The sequence below is a fragment of the Schistocerca nitens genome, unplaced genomic scaffold, assembly GCF_023898315.1.
Source record: "Schistocerca nitens isolate TAMUIC-IGC-003100 unplaced genomic scaffold, iqSchNite1.1 HiC_scaffold_376, whole genome shotgun sequence".
In the NCBI taxonomy this organism is placed as follows: domain Eukaryota; kingdom Metazoa; phylum Arthropoda; class Insecta; order Orthoptera; family Acrididae; genus Schistocerca; species Schistocerca nitens.
In genome coordinates this window covers 2,281,176-2,298,070 of record NW_026045910.1, presented here as the reverse complement: position 1 = coordinate 2,298,070, position 16,895 = coordinate 2,281,176, and the positions used below count along the sequence as shown (strand labels likewise).

The following is a 16,895-nucleotide window of genomic DNA, read 5'->3' as shown; positions in this document are numbered from 1 at the left end:
AATAGCGGCCTGACTATTAGAATTAAGTTTCACTCCCCCTAATGGCGTTGTGCAGTGCGAGACGGGATTTCGTCAATACTCAAAAATGTTACTCAGCACACCACTCGCGATATGCAATGCGAGTGTGCAGTCAAAACTATGACAGCAAATGAAAAATCGGGTACCAATCTCGGCGACAAAGAAATAATTAAATCGGCGCTTTAAGTTTCAACTGTATTCGTTACGTCATTCTAACAATACAACTTTCCACACTTTGCATACACGGACTAATTTGTAAAATGTCTCTTTAGCATTTATCACTGCATTGGAAGACGGAACCATATAACTTCATTACAAAAATCCTTACAGAAAATCTAAACCAACTTCATTACAAAAAACCCTACAGAAAATCTAAACCATAAGCACTGTTATAACAATGAGCGAACTATAGTAATTACAAACATGGCAAACCGCGTTACCTTTAAATGTTACATTTTCTCATTCATTCAATATTATAATCCTTTTGCTTAAATATCTATCTTTAAACATCATATTACAAAAATTGCTCCAAATAATGTTACCTCCGCTGCAGGACAGACCAGCTTCAGTCCATTTCATACCAAGTACATTACCACACTGTTGCTACTAGCACACCATGAGTCTACTCTGACAAAGTAAAGCTAACCTCTCTGTCCAACATCTCTTGTCTTGAACACAGTTCGAAAGTGTCTACACTGATCGGCCAAAACATTATAAATACCTGTTTAATTGCTTGTTTGTCCGTATGTGGCAACATATGTATACGCACTGGTCAAGTAATTCGTGTAAATAACGCTGCAGCTGATTTGCGTACACTGTGATGGCGCCCGAAAACGACCCAGATGGGTTCCATAGGAGTCACATCAGGCGAATGTGGTCGCCGTGATATGAACGTGAGTTCACTATAATGCTCCTCAAACCATTGTAGCACGATTCTGGCCCCGCGACACGAGCAGTTCTACTGCTGGAAGAAGACATCGCCGTCCGTGAAGACATCAAGTATGAAGGAAATTAGAATTATATGAATTCCTCCAGCTGCTGACGGGCGTTCATATATATCAACGGGGACAGGTGAAAATGTGTGCCCCGACCGGGACTCGAACATGGGATCTCCTACTTAGATGGCAGACGCTCTATCCATCTGAGCCACCGAGGGTACGGAGGATAATGCGACTTCAGGGACTATCTCGCGCACGCCTCCCGCGCGACCCACATTCTCACCATATACGTCCACACACTACATTCGTAGTCCAAATATCCACGGGTGTACTGCCGGTCTACAGTGTCCAACGGGCACAATATTTCGGCGATCATACATGTCGCCATCATCAGGTGAACTGACGGACTGAGCTCCTGTGAACGTGCCGGCACGGAGATCCGTACACTATGGCTGCTCAGGGGGAACTGGGTTCGGTCGCGGCGGCGGCCGATTTAAATACCCTCCGCCCGCGGCGCGCTCACTCCGCCGTCCGCGCCCCGCGCCACGGTCGCGCGGTGGAACAGATTGCGACGGCGTCTGAGAAGACGTCGGTGTGATGGCTCTGTCCGCCGTGGTCGTCACAACTATACATTTGCTCGATTTACTCTTGATTAACCCAATCGCTGGTTCCCAAGCCTTGCTAAGATTATAGCCACAGTCACGGTTTATGAGGTCGTCATTGGTGCGAATTTCGATGGCCTCTCTAACAACGCTGTCCCAGTATCTCGACGTCTGTACCAGAATCCTCGTGCGGTCATACTCCATAGCGTGGTTTTCCGACAAACAATGTTCAGCGACCGTCGACTTGCTCGGATACATCAGTCGAGTGTGCCTCTGGTGTTCACGGCATCGATCCTCGACGGTACGCATCGTCTGACCAATATACGACTTGCCACATTGACACGGAATCTGGTACACGCCGGCCTTCCTCAAACCGAGGTCATCTTTGGCGCTCCCCACCAGTGCACGAGTTTTATTCGGAGGACAAAACACAGCTCCGACCCGGTGTTTCTTCAAAATGCGGGCGATTTTCCCCGAGAGTGCGCCTGTATATGGGATAAACGCAGTGCCTACCTCCTCCCTCGTGATTTCATCCATCTCCACAGGTTGTGCTGTAGTGGGTGGGCGGAGAGCACGTTGAATCTGCCACTCTGAGTACCCATTTTTTCGAAATACAGTTCTCAGATGTTCCAATTCCTGGGGTAGACTCTCTGCGTCAGAGATAGTGCGCGCCCTATGTACTAGAGTTTTAAGCACCCCATTCCTCTGTGAAGGGTGGTGGCAGCTGTCTGCGTGCAAATACAGATCAGTGTGCGTTGTCTTCCGATACACCCCATGACCTAGGGTGCCGTCAGGCCTTCTCTTGACCAAGACGTCAAGGAAAGGTAGTTTACCCTCCGTTTCAGTCTCCATAGTGAATTTGATGTTGGGGTGTATGGAGTTTAGATGTGTAAGGAAGTCAAGGAGTTTATCCATACCATGTGGCCAGAGGGTATTTAAATCGGCCGCTGCCGCGACCGAACCCAGTTCCCCCTGAGCAGCCATAGTGTACGGATCTCCGTGCCGGCACGTTCACAGGAGCTCAGTCCGTCAGTTCACCTGATGATGGCGACATGTATGATCGCCGAAATATTGTGCCCGTTGGACACTGTAGACCGGCAGTACACCCGTGGATATTTGGATTATCAAATACGCCGGGAGAAACTCAAGAATTACATTCGTAGTGTCCCTACCCAGCCGAGCGGTCTAAGGCGCTGCAGTCATGGACTGTGCGGCAGGTCCCGGCGGAGGTTCGAGTCCTCCCTCGGGCATGGGTATGTGTGTTTGTCCTTAGTACAATTTAGGTTAAGTAGTGTGTAAGCTTAGGGACTCATGACCTTAGCAGTTAAGTCCCATAAGATTTCACACCCATTTGAACATTTTGTCCCTACCCAACATACTCATTACTCGTGGAAGACATTCTTACCAAGTCCCGTAAGAGCTCGGGTAATATGTGTGCATCCCCACAGAAGAAGAAGGTCATGGCCGGTATTGCCAGAACTATATACTTACATGGATATGGGGACTGATCTTTCGGACATGTCCGAAAGAACAGTCCCCATATCCATGTAAGTATATAGTTCTGGCAATATACTTATATGGATATGGTGTCTGTTCGTCTGTGGGAATGCACACATATTCCCCGAACTCTTACAGAAGTCCCGAAAGAACAGACACCATATCCATATAAGTATCAAATATGAAGGGATGCAAGTGGTTCGCAGCTGTCAGCAGGTTTTCGGCTGCTACCCATGCAAGAGCAGGAGAATGTCTCTCATAGTATAATACTGCTCCCACCAAACTGCGTTCGTGGCGGGCTGCACGTTTCGAGCCGCCGTTCACCTTGACGACGGCGTTTGTGAAGACGACCATCGACTCAGTGTATCAAAAGTGTGATTCCCTCGAAGAGCCGACACGTTTCCATTGATCGACGGTCGAAGAACGAATTCCCCGTGCCCACTGCAATAGCAATTGACGATGTCGTTGGCTCAACATGTGAACGCGTAGGGGTAGTCCGCTGCAGAGCTCCGTGTTCAACAGTGTACGATGAACGGTGTGCTCCGAAACAATTGTGCGATGCACCAGCATAATGCTCTTTCTGCAGATATGCCACATATCACCATCACTTTACAGAGCAGACAAGCCTCCAAACCCCACGTTCTGTGAAGAGTCGTGGACGTCCAACCATTTAGCGCCTAGTGGTAGTTCCACTGTCCTTGTACCTCTATCTGTAGATGCTCACGACAGTATCACGTGAACATTCAACTAGCTTCGCCGTTTTCGAGATCCTCATTCACAGGGTCTGCGTCAAGGGCGTACCAGGATCTGAACTGGGCGATTGGGGGGGGGGGGGGGGGGGCAGGTCATACTAGTCTCAGGAAACGAGGACTCGAGACAACATACAGCACTTCTTATTAAATAAAGCAGTAAACCAGTGAAAAACTGCTTTTAATAAACATTTTAAACACAAGAATGCACTTGTACAATCCGAGAAAACATGCAGAAGTTCTTATTAAATAAAACAGTAGACTAGTGAAAAACCGCTTTCAATAAACATTTTAAATATAAGAATGCACTTGTTTAAAAATACAACTTTGGATGCGATGGACATCGAAAGTCCCATAAGTACGTCAACATCCCGTGTTGTGGGATCAGAAAAACAAACACTGCCACGACAGAGGTCTGGTGTGCCAAGCTTGGAATGAACTGTATAAGTATAAAAAATTAAAATAAATAACTACCAAAAATACTACAGACAAGAAACGCTTAAACTTTGGTATATTATCATATCTGAGTTACGTACAAATTTTATCATTTTAATAAAGAAATGACAGCCCCAGTAGTTACAGTATTCAATAAACGATTCATGAGGTAAATTTGCAATAATGACAGTTGACAGGTTTTGAACACCTCTCCTCCGCTCCTCATCCTTCTTGAAGCTCCACTGTTTGCTTCTGAAAGCATGCTTCAAAGCACTGTTTTCGATTATGTCCTGGTAAAAACTCAACTGAAGGGAGATTTTGGGTCTACCATTATCGATTAATATGTTGTGAAAGAAGGAGATGCACTGAATAACAATATCTTGGTGTTCTAAAGTCGTTTTTTTTTCTTTGGGAGAATATGCAACTTGCTCGTCAAAAATCCGAACGAGCGTTCCACTAGCACTCTTGGCCGCCGATAATTTCTTGTTATATAATCTTTCTTCGTCACATAGTAACAATCCAGAAAATGGACTCATTAAATTATGCAAGTGAGCAAGGGCTTCAGGCAGCCCTTAATGGGGCTTTTACTGAAGTGCCCGGTAATTTTTTCGGTGATGGCCAGTTTTGTGGAACGTTCTAAAAATTATTTTATAAATCACTTGCACTAAATGTCTCGCCATCTACTGCTTGTCATAACCTGCACAACTGCTATTAATCTAGAGTTAGCGTCAGCTGTAACTAAAAAATTAATAATTTAGGAGCAGATGTTGTTCGTTAGAAACTTCACATAGTCATGATCCCTTACTGCCTACAAGCGAATACGCTGTTCCTTGGCGACGTAACATGCCCGCGAATAGCAGAGCGGATTGCTTTTCGCTAAATTTATTATTTCTATAAACTTCCCTGCCGAGAGTAACGTGCCGAAGACGAAAAAATTACTCCCGGATCTGCGCGAACGAGTTCGAATATCTTCGGGGGGGGGGGGGGGGGGGGTGCAGCTCCCCCCCTGCCCCTCGCTGTGTACGCCCATGGTCTGCGTAATAATAACCTGCCCTTTATCAAAGTCACTTACCTCAATGTATTTGCCCATTTGCAGCCCACATGTCCGCAAGGGTGATTCCCCATCCGTGACTGCCCTACTTACATACTTTAGCTGCCGCAACGCCACCAGACAGCATCCAACGTCGGAGTGGGCAGAGGTCACAATGTTTTGGCTTATCAGTGTAATTACAAAGGCATTGTTAAAGCGGTATTACAAGGCTCAAAAACATTTATCAAATTTACAAATTAACTCACATTTATGGACCATGACATACTCAGAATTACCATAGCGAATAGGGCAGCCACCTTTCACGATCTTGGATGGTACACAGGAAGAAAAAACGTTGGTACCCTTCTGTGTCAGTCCGAAGTTATCCAGTTTTATCGTCGTATTCTTTACGAGGGACGTGCGTTGGAGGAAGTGCTTTCTTTCTTGACTCCTTTTCGATAGCGAGTTCTCGAAAGTTTGTAGGTAAGGCTACTCGCGAAGCGCAACATCTTTCAAGTGATGTCTTCCACTACAGATTGTTGAGCATTTCGCTGACCTAACAAAGTCGCAGCGAATCAACTTCTGCGTTCTCTTCTGTTAATGCTACGGAAACCAACCTAGCAAGGGTCCCAGACGGGCGAACAATACTCAAAAATTGCTGGAGCGAGTATATCGCAAGCAATCTCTTCCATGAGTGTATTACACTTCATTCTGCTTCTTCTAATCAACCTCAGTCTGCCATCTGCCTTCTCTACGATCAAACTTATTCATTTAATTTGCATCTTAAACTACTCTGGGTTGATTTCCTAGATGCGAGAAGGTCGTGACTGATATCCTGCCTCGCAGTCGCATCTTTTCGTCCCTTCACTAGCGTTGCATTACATTTGCTTACGTTGAGGGTCAGCTGTCAATCTGTGAACTATACGAGGGTCGTTTGAAAAGTCCGTGCAAAAATAAAAACTACTTACGTGTTTGGGGTAAACCTTTTTTATTTTTCAACATAGTCTCTCTTTAGACTTATACACTTTGTCCAACGCTGTTCTAATTTGTTGATCCCTTCCGAATAATACGAATTGTCCAAGTCTGCAAAATAGCTATTGGTTGCTACAATCACCTCCTCGTTTGAATAAAATTTTTGTCCCGCCAGCCATTTCTTCAAATTGGGGAACAAATAGAAGTCTGAGGGAGCCAAGGATGTGAAACGAGTTGGAATCCTATTTCCATTAATTTTGCAACCACAGCTGCTGAGGAGTGAGCTGGTGCATTTTCGTGATGGAAAAGGACTTTTTTGCGGTCCAATCGTCGGCGTTTTTCTTGCAGCTCGGTTTTCAAACGGTCCAATAACGATGAATAATATTCACCTATAATAGGTTTACCCTTTTCCAGATAGTCGATGAGGATTATCCCTTACGAATCCCAAAAGACAGTCGCCATAAACTTTTCGGCCCAAGGAATGGTCTTCACCTTTTTTGGAGCAGATTCTCCCTTGGTAACCCATTGTTTAGATTGTTGTTTCGTCTCAGGAGTATAGTAATGTATCCATGTTTCATCCACAGAGACGAAATGACGCTTTAAGTCCTGCGGATTCTTCCTGAACAACTGCAAACCATCCTCGCAACACTTCACACGATTCCGCTTTTGGTCAAGCGTGAGCAGTCGCAGAACCCATCTTGCGGATAGCTTTCTCATGTCCAAATGCTTATGCAAAATATTATGTATCCATTCACTCAAGATTCCCACAGCACTAGCAATCTCACGCACCTTAACTCCTTTGTCATCCATCACCGTATCATGCATTTTATCAAGGATTTCTGGAGTCGTAACCTCCCCACAGGGCGTCCAGAACGTTCAGAATCACTTGTGCCCATATGGTCACTCCGAAAATTTTGAAACCACTTATAAATTGTTCTAATCGAAGATGCAGAGTCACCATAATGTTTATCAAGCTTCTCTTTAGTCTCCTGAGGCGTTTAGTCTTTCATAAAGTAACGTTTAATCACTACACGAAATTATTTTTCGTCCATTTTTTGACAATCACTTCCTTGTTTTACACGAATCCCAAACCCAAAGAAATAGACCAATATGGATGAAACTTGGTGTGCGTTCTTTCCAAAGATGCTACTAACTAAACATGACCTCGATACGCGCCGGTGGTGCCATCTCTCAAACTTTGCACGGACTTTCCAAACGCCGCTCGTACTCTACTCATCACAACAATATACCTGATGTAAACATTACGCCGTGTATTCTTCCGCGTTTGCTTGAATCTCATTGGATTTCGTCTCACGTGGAGCGGAAGCCATGTTGTGACCAGTACAGTCAAGTACGATGACAAAGATAAGTTTTACGCTGTATTACACGCACGTATAGGCTATTGAGCGATAATGTGCGGGACAACGGCTTTACCGGCGCATTGAACTTGGGCAACACTGGCCAACCAGCAATCCAATAAACCTGCAATGATGTGAGCAGTTGCAGTTCAGACATAAAAAGAGGCGGGCAAAGAAACAATATAGTTTCGAATGTCATTTAATTTTTAAACAGAATGAAATAACATTCGGCAAAACTCCAGCACTACCGCTTCCTTTTAGGGCGACCTGGCGGAAAGCATAAAATGCTCTCGTTCTCACCTGAAATAGTATTCTAATTACAAACAAGAGTGGTGAAAATATCTAATTTAAACACGGGGTAATTTTTCTGAGCGACTAATGTGTGATGCAAAAGCATACTGCAGGGATTTCACCGCACTATTGAATACTGAAGCCAGTGAAAGTATTAATTACAATCAGGCGTCTGGTAAACTCTCAGCTCCTTCCTCATCCAAATCCGAAAATTACATTTCAGTACTAGAACTGTCATCTGCTACGTTTATAACGAGTCGATAAACAATAGAATCCACGAAGCCATCCAGGTGCCGCATTTTCTCCTCTTCTTTTATGACGTGTCATTCTACATCCCGGCCAACGTTCGGCAGTAACATGTGAAAAAGCTGCGTGCGTCAGTTCGAGCAGGTCTGGCAGCTTAACAGTCTTGTTATTTCTCGAGCCAAATCCCTTAACTTGGCTCCTGATCGGTTCTGTTGGGTGTGCTCGATTCTGTGAAAATGATTTTTTTTTTCGTGTTTCTACGACACATATCGACACTTATCTACAATTGTGGTATAAAACAATGGACATAGCCCAAATAAAGAGTATCAGTTTTTCATTTTTGCGTTAAAAATAAATGTCATGTTTTATTAATATAAGCAACCTTTATTAAGTTTTTCATAAAATATCGATAGTTGAGAATTTATTTTTGAAATGAAAACAGGTATTCCGAGTGCAATATCTAATTGAAAGCAAGAAGACGTGCATTATTCATAAAAAATGATGATTAATTTTAGAATTACGGGAGGTAGGTAATTCAAAATGAACGATAAAAAACTTCGCTGTGCGACACTTGAACCAGCTCCTACGCTACCGATTCTGCTGTACACGAATGTGTAACTTCGTTGCAACTGTATGTAATATAGTCCCTCGGAAAACTTCAAAGCTAATTAATTACCTCTGTAAATTTATGACAAACATTAAAAAAACCTATTTCTCGGCACTTTTTAACCCTGTTCCACACGCGTGTTTCACTACGGAACTGGAAGCAGCCTCACCATTTTCGTACTGCGTATAAACAGCGCCGACAATCAGATAACAAGAGTAGAGAGGCTGTGACTATACACGATTTTTTAAAATAAAAACTGCATAACTAAAGCGTGGTTAAGAAAAACGTTGATGGATGGCTGCTAATACATTTGAATGTCTTAAAGCTTCATTTTACGTTACTTAGTAATAATATACCGGGTGATCAAAAAGTCAGTATAAATTTGAAAACTTAATAAACCACGGAATAATGTAGATAGAGAGGTAAAAATTGACACACATGCTTGGAATGACATGGGGTTTTATTAGAACCAAAAAAAACAAAGTTCACAAAATGTCCGACAGATGGCGCTGGACAGCAAAACGTCAGTGACTCAGTGACTGCGCATAACAATCGTGTATAAAAGGAGCTGTAATGAGAGAGAGAATCAGATGCGCCAGCAGTCGCAGCATGTTGACGATACCTGAAAAGGCGCTTTTAGTGAAGCTTGTAGCGGGACTTTGAATTTCGCCGCGCTACACTCGTTCCCTCAGATAAAAAAATATCCCGTAGCAGCGGTATGAGCGCTCGGCGGCAGAAAAAATAGTATAGTTGTAACTCTTTTTTTGTTTTCTATCCGTTTCTTGATTGTCTCTTGATAGCCGAAGCTTAAGGCAGACGTGATCTGATGAAGACGTAAAAAAAAAAAAAAAACTTTTTAGCTAGTCTTGATCTGATTTTAATGTGTAGACATATTGTGGAAGTTGTTAAGAAATTCGGAGGATGGAAGTAGCAAAGTAAATTAAATTGCATTTAATATCAAGACGGTTTTTGTATACATTAGAAATTGCTGGACAATGACACTTATTGCAAGATTTCGGAGCAGACTTTTCACGCAGAAATGAAGTAGGAGATTTTTGAAGACCTGGACGCCGCACGAAAGAAGATATTTAACCTGGTAAAGGATGAACTCTTATCTACGCCATTCCCCCCTGTCAGTTACATTTTGTTAGTCTCTGTTCTTTTTCAATAATTTTTGTAGTGGAAATTGGTTTAACTTTTGCTCAAAAACGCCACAAGGACCAACCCAACAATAGCTTTTCCGAATCACGAAGTCCGATAGCTTTTCTGTAATACGAAGTCCGATTTGTTTTTCATTCTTTCCCTTTTTCACGGTCATTTACGATTTTAAAACCCCCTTTTTATTCACCATTTCTTCCCAACATTTTCAACCTTTTCGTTTTCTTTTCTTTTTTTTATTAACCACTACAAGCTGTATTATCAGAATGGGGAATGTGCTAGTTCAGCGTTATGATCCTATCGCCATAGGAAGGGGATTCGAACGGGTAAAGGTCCGTTGACAAATGCAGCTGTGGCGAGAATGATTTCGAAGTTCGAAGCCCCGGGTTGTTTAGACGACAGACCGCGTAGTGGCCGACCGAGCACAAGGCGTAATGCTGCTGAGACAGTTCAGGAAGAAATGGAGACTGTAGCGGTTTCGTCTATGCACGGGGAAATCAGCGCACGTGCAGTCGCACGTCGCACCGGTATTCCATACACTACTGTTTGGTTGGCACTGAGGCGTAGCCTCCGATGCTATCCGTACAAAATCCATCGGCATCATGAACTGTTACCTGGCGATTTAGTGAAGCGGAAGGCATTTGCTGTGTGGGCGTTTCAAAAGATGGTGGAAGATGACGATTGGTTGACTAACGTGTTGTGGACCGACGAAGCTCATTTCACGCTCCGAGCGTCTGTCTACGCCCACAACTGCAGAATTTGGGCTACCGAAAATCCTAGAACTGTCGTGGAAACTCCACTGCACGACGAGAAAGTCACGGTATGGGTTGGATTTACCACATTTACCGTTATCGGGCCTTTTTTATTCGAGGAAATGCGTGATTCTGGTTTTGTAACTGCTACCGTGACGGGTGAGAGGTACGCCGATATGTTACAGAATCGCATCATCCCCAGCCTGGCTGATAAACACCTGCTGAAACGTACGATGTTTATGCAGGATGGAGCTCCACCCCATATTGCTAGACGCATGAAAGATCTCTTGCGCACGTCGTTTGGTGATGATTGTGTGCTCAGCCGCCACTTTCGTCATGCTTGGCCTCCCAGGTCCCCAGACCTCAGTCCGTGCGATTATTGGCTTTGGCGTTACCCGAGGTCGCAAGTGTATCGTGATCGACCGACATCTCTAGGGATGCTGAAAGACAACATCCGACTCCAATGCCTCACCATAACCCCGGACATGCTTTACAATGCTGTTGACAACATTATTCCTCGACTACAGCTATTGTTGAAGAATGATGGCGGACATATTGAGCATTTGCTGTAAAGAACATCATCTTTGCTTTGTCTTACTTTGTTATGCTAATTATTGCTATTCTGATAAGATGAAGCGCCATCTGTCGGACATTTTTTGAACTTTTGTATTTTTTTAGTTCTAATAAAACCCCATGTCATTCCAAGCATATGTTTCAATTTGTACCTCTCTATCTACATAATTCCGTGATTTACTCAGTTTTCAAACTTATACTGACTTTTTGATCACCCGGTAGCTAATACATAAGTAGGACTTACTTCCAAGAGCGCAACAAAACCAGTGTACATGTGCTACGGAATATGACCAATAATCGCGTTTGTGTTTTGTTTACATCAGGTTTATTCTTACGATGAACGGAGTATAGGTGCTGATCATCTGCAAGTCGGTATTCTGTGACAAGTTTCTAACGATGTCACTTCTCGGTACACAACTGTGTCCTCTGCGAACAAACTCTTTAGGCTACATTTACATTTCTACACATCTCGTGTATAGCAGTGGCCCTTGAGATACGCTAGACGCTATCGTAGTTTCTGACAGTGCTTGTCTGTACAGAACAGCAGAACGAACTGTGTGCCAACACATCACAAACATATATCTTCTTTCAGTGAGCTGAGCTGCCTTTCATCCGACAGGGCTATACAACTTTACCCACCCATGTTTCGAAAAGGACAGCTGTGCATAAACTGGTGATTCAAAAGTTTCTTTCTCTTGGCAGAGTCGACGTACTTCCGAGCTGATCGAGACGATGGTATTGATGGCGGAAACAGCAGAGCATGCAGATACAAATAAGAGACCAGCAGAGAAGTTGGCGATTCCTGGAGATGTGTCGAGAACATATATGACCACAACAGAACCGATGCAAGATACTACAGTTACAATAGACACAACACCACTGGAGACGGAAGCGCCTACGGAAACGACAGAAGAGCCTATAGGTACAACTGACACAATGGCTACTGAAGATACATCGGAAATAAGTACGACGGGACTGACGACTGATGAGACAACAATACTGGATTCGACAACGGCGGAAGATGCAACATGGACGGTAGATACGACCATCACAACATTAATACCAACGACAACTGGTCTTCCATCGGAGTCTACATCAAAAGTGACGACGACGACGGCGACGGTAACACCGGCAACAACAACAACAACACAACACCCATCTTCGGCACCACCACCAGAATCTACATCGACAACAACAACCACAACCACAACAACGCAGTACCCATCTACAGTCCTACCGCCGGAGCCTACATCCACAACAACAACAGAGCATCCGCCCACTGCACAACCACCAGAATCTACATCGACAACGACAACCACAACCACAACAACGCAGTACCCATCTACAGTCCTACCGCCGGAGCCTACATCCACAACAACAACAACAGAGCATCCGCCCACTGCACAACCACCAGAATCTACATCGACAACGACAACCACAACCACAACAACGCAGCACCCATCTACAGTCCAACCGCCGGAGCCTACATCCACAACAACAACAACAACAGAGCATCCACCCACTGCATCACCACCAGAGTCTACATCCTCAGCAACCACGACGACCACGACGACGGCTCATCCGCTGCCGCCAGTGGACTCCACGACGTCGACCTCGACCATGACTACCACAACTACGAGCACTGCAAGAGTTCCTCTTGTGTCACAGACTCCAGTTCATTCAGTGTAATTTACAGGTCAATTTCCACTTTGTCCATTTACTCATAACTACACAACCCACGCCGACAATCAGACGATTTTTACTTGCCGTTGTGTACCGGAAACTTCACAACCATAGTGCGTCAAAGACCTTCCGCAAGACTTTCTCCTTTCGGTTCGTCAGAGGAGAGATATAGCTTGTTATATGACCCGTATTATATGTGTTAACGTAATAGTATTCTACAGTTTTTCCAAGCTGTGATGCTGCATATGATACAAAAGCAGTATAAAGCATTACTTTTCCTTTCACTTTTTTGTTTTTATTTATGCTGGGAGTAACAAAAAGAATTCTGTGAAAATGACTCCCCCCACCACACCACGAAATTAAATAGTGAGCAAATACGGACCTTAATATGGTTTTTTGCGATAATTTAACAAATATGGCAAGTATAACTTATATAATATAGAGGTTAACATCTTTTCCACAACAAGTTTCTGCATATTCGTTAGGCGACGATCGCCATACTTCTCTCTGCGGGCTTATTCTTGTGACTGAAGCCAGAAATACGTTTTTGGTGTAATAATATCTACTTCAATGTTGTGAACCACCTACCTGGTCTCTAGGCCTTTGCCAGCGCTCAGTAATAGCACCTAGAACATCATTATTGTACAGAGAAATTTATTGGTCCAACCTTACACTATTTAAATTATCACTAACATTATTTTTTGTGTTTGGTTATTAGCCACTCTAGTTTTCAAGCATTTGTAATATTATGCTCAACAATTGACCAATTTTTGAACAGAACAATGTATGTTTTCTGTTCAAACTTCTGTCCTCTCACACCGCAAGTTTTGTCGTAAGCAATCATTGGCTGGAAAAAATTTAATCGTGTTATTATAATAAGGCACAATAATTTTTGTAAACTAAAAACACATCAAATGTGGTAATTATGTCTCGAGGAATGAACATTTAGACAGCACACAGATAAGGAAAGATCTCCAAGTGCAACAAATTTTTTAAGTAAATTTCTTTCACAACAACACTAAGATGACAACAGCCATAGAAAAGAATCTATTATTACGAAAAAACTTTATTTTTTAATATTAAGATGAGCCAGAGAAGTGTCTAACTGAAATATATTCTATTAAGTTGATAAAATGGGATTCCTTCTGAATTTAAAACTGTGGATTTATGTGAGACTTGTAATATCAGCTTGGATACATCAATAATAGTGACCTTTTCCTTTGCTGTTTCTTATTCACTCGCCGCTGATGTCCATGTTTCATGTAAAAAACTGCAAAAATAATGTAAATGGAAATAAATAAATATTATTATTCCAACACATAGTTAGTGTGTTATTTAACGCCAGCCGGGTTGGCCGAGAGGTTCTAGGCGCTACAGTCGCAGGTTCGAATCCTGCCTCGGGCATGGATGTGTGTCATATCCTTAGGTTAGTTAGGTTTAAGTAGTTATTAGTTCTAGGGGACTGATGACCTCAGAAGTTAAGTCCCATAGTGCTCAGAGCCATTTGAACCATTTTTTTTGTTATTTAACCAAATGTAAAACAGAGTGAGACAAGAATGTGCACGCTAAAAGGAAGCTAAAACTGAACAAGTTTAGAGCCTCTGATCCATAAATGAAGCATAAATCAAATGAAATATATTATTATAATGTCATGTCATTTCCTGAATATCAATGCTTATTCGTTTCAATGGGTCCCTGTAGATGGCATCAGCAGGTTAGCCAGTCGGCGTTAGGGACATTGGAGAAACATCTTACTCAGTAGAAGGAATGTTAACATCTATACCCTTGAGTTGATCACCTCTCTACGTCCTCTCAAGAGCAACATCTTTACATAAAACTCAAAGAAGAAGGTTCTGCTGTTAGGTAGTTCTCATGGCAGAGGTGTAGGCCAGCAGTTGCAGGAAGTGCTGGGGAGTGAGTACCAGGTCACCAGCATTGTGAAGCCTAATGCAGGATTGGCTCAGGTGACTGTTAACATAGGGGGGTTATGTAGGGATTTTACTAAAGAGGATCAGGTAGTGGTTGTGGATGGGGCTGGTAATAGTATTGATATGGATGGGGAGTATGACATAGATGGTGACCTGGAAAAGATAGCCACTCACACTGGCAACACGAATGTGCATTTCGTGGAACTGTTTCAGCGTCACGATCGGCCTCATCTTAATACAGCCGTCAGGCGTAATAACATGAGACTTGGGGGTGCGCTGATGACAGAAAGCATGGGTCACATTTCAATGGTGTCGGTGGAGTCTATCAGCAGGACGGGTTTCACTAGACATGGCCTGCACCTCAACAGGTATGGGAAGGAAAGGTTAGCAAAGCTTATAGGTGACAGCATAGGTGGGGTTGGTGGGATCAGTCATGGGAAAATTCCTGCAGTAGTAGGTGTTAGAGCTGCACCTTTTTTAGATTGAAGTCAGCTGATAGGTATTCCTGCTTAAGGGAAGTCTCTCTAACAAAGGAACCACTTTTGACAAAGCTTAGGTATCCGAGTAATGAGGGAATTAGTATATTTCATCAAAATATACAAGGTATTAGTGATAATGTTAGTGAATTTCTTATAGATGTTGACTCTGAAATTATTGGTGTATCTGAACACTTCTTAAATAAGGAGATAATTCAGAGGCTTCCTTTACCAGGATACAGGTTGGCTGGCAGCTTTTCTAGGAGCTCTTTGCGGTGTGGGGGAGTAGCCATGTATGTGAAAAACGGAATCCCATTTGAGTCAATTGATGTTTCAAAGTACTGCACTGAAAAGGTGTTTGAATGTTGTGCAGGTGTGGTTAAATTTAATGGAGCTAAACTTCTAACTGTTGTTATTTATAGATCCGCAGACTCTGATTTCACAACATTTTTGCTAAAGCTAGAGGAGGTTCTTGGTTCACTTTATAGGAAATACAAAAAGTTAGTTATATGTGGTGACTTCAATATTAATTGTATAAGTGATTGTGCAAGGAAGAGGATGTTGGTAGACCTCCTTAATTCATATAATCTTATGCAAACCGTATTTTTTCCAACGAGAGTGCAAGGGAACAGTAGAACAACCATAGACAACATTTTTGTTCATTCCTCATTACTAGAAGGGCATTCTGTTAGGAAAAAGGTGAATGGCCTTTCAGATCATGATGCACAAATTTTAACTCTAAAAGATTTTTGTGCTGCAACACGTGTTTAAATATAGTCATCAGCTTTTTACGAACGCTGATCCAGTTGCTGTAGAGACCTTTGTAAACCTTATCAAGGAACAAGAGTGGCAGGATGTTTATAGCGCTGATACAGTAGACGATAAATATAATGCTTTTCTCAAGACTTTTCTCGTGCTCTTTGAAAGTTGCTTTACGTTAGAACGTTCAAAACAGGGTACTAGCACAAACAGGCAGCCTGGGTGGCTGACTAGAGAGATAAGAATATCTTGTAGAACAAAGTGGCAATTATATCAATACGTTAGAAACAGTCAGAATCTAAATGCAGCAGCTCATTACAAACAGTATTGTAAGGTGCTTAAAAATGTTATTAGGAAGGCAAAAAGTATGTGGTATGCAGATAGAATAGCTAAGTCTCAGGATAAAATTAAAACCATATGGTCAGTCGTAAAGGAAGTGGCTGGTCTGCAGAGACAGGTCGAGGATATAGAATCAGTGCGTAGTGGGAATGTCCATGTCACTGATAAGTCGCATATATGTACAGTATTTAATAATCACTTTCTGAATATAGCAGGTGAACTAAATAGAAACCTAGTCCCAACAGGGAATCATATAGCGCTGTTAGAAAAAAGTGTTCCGAGACTGTTACCTGAAATGCTCCTCCATGATACTGACAAGAGGGAGATTGAGTTAATAATTAAATCACTAAAGACCAAGAACTCTCATGAATATGACGGGGTAACTAGCAGAATACTGAAGTATTGTTCTATGTATGTTAGCCCAGTACTCAGCCATATCTGTAACTTTTCCTTTAGGAGTTGTCGGTTTCCAGACCGATTAGAG

The 16,895-nt window shown here is 42.8% G+C and overlaps 1 protein-coding gene across 1 annotated transcript in view; it reads left to right on the top strand.

The window, feature by feature from the left end:
* The window catches only part of LOC126229619 (mucin-2-like), an 82,002-nt gene extending 68,681 nt beyond the window's left edge, over window positions 1–13,321 (top strand). The window contains exon 3 of the mRNA XM_049942364.1: window positions 11,929–13,321. Coding sequence (XP_049798321.1) covers window positions 11,929–12,915 — 987 coding nt within the window. The 3' untranslated portion in view covers window positions 12,916–13,321. The remainder of the gene's footprint in view (window positions 1–11,928) is intronic.
* The last annotated feature ends 3,574 nt before the right edge of the window (window positions 13,322–16,895 follow it).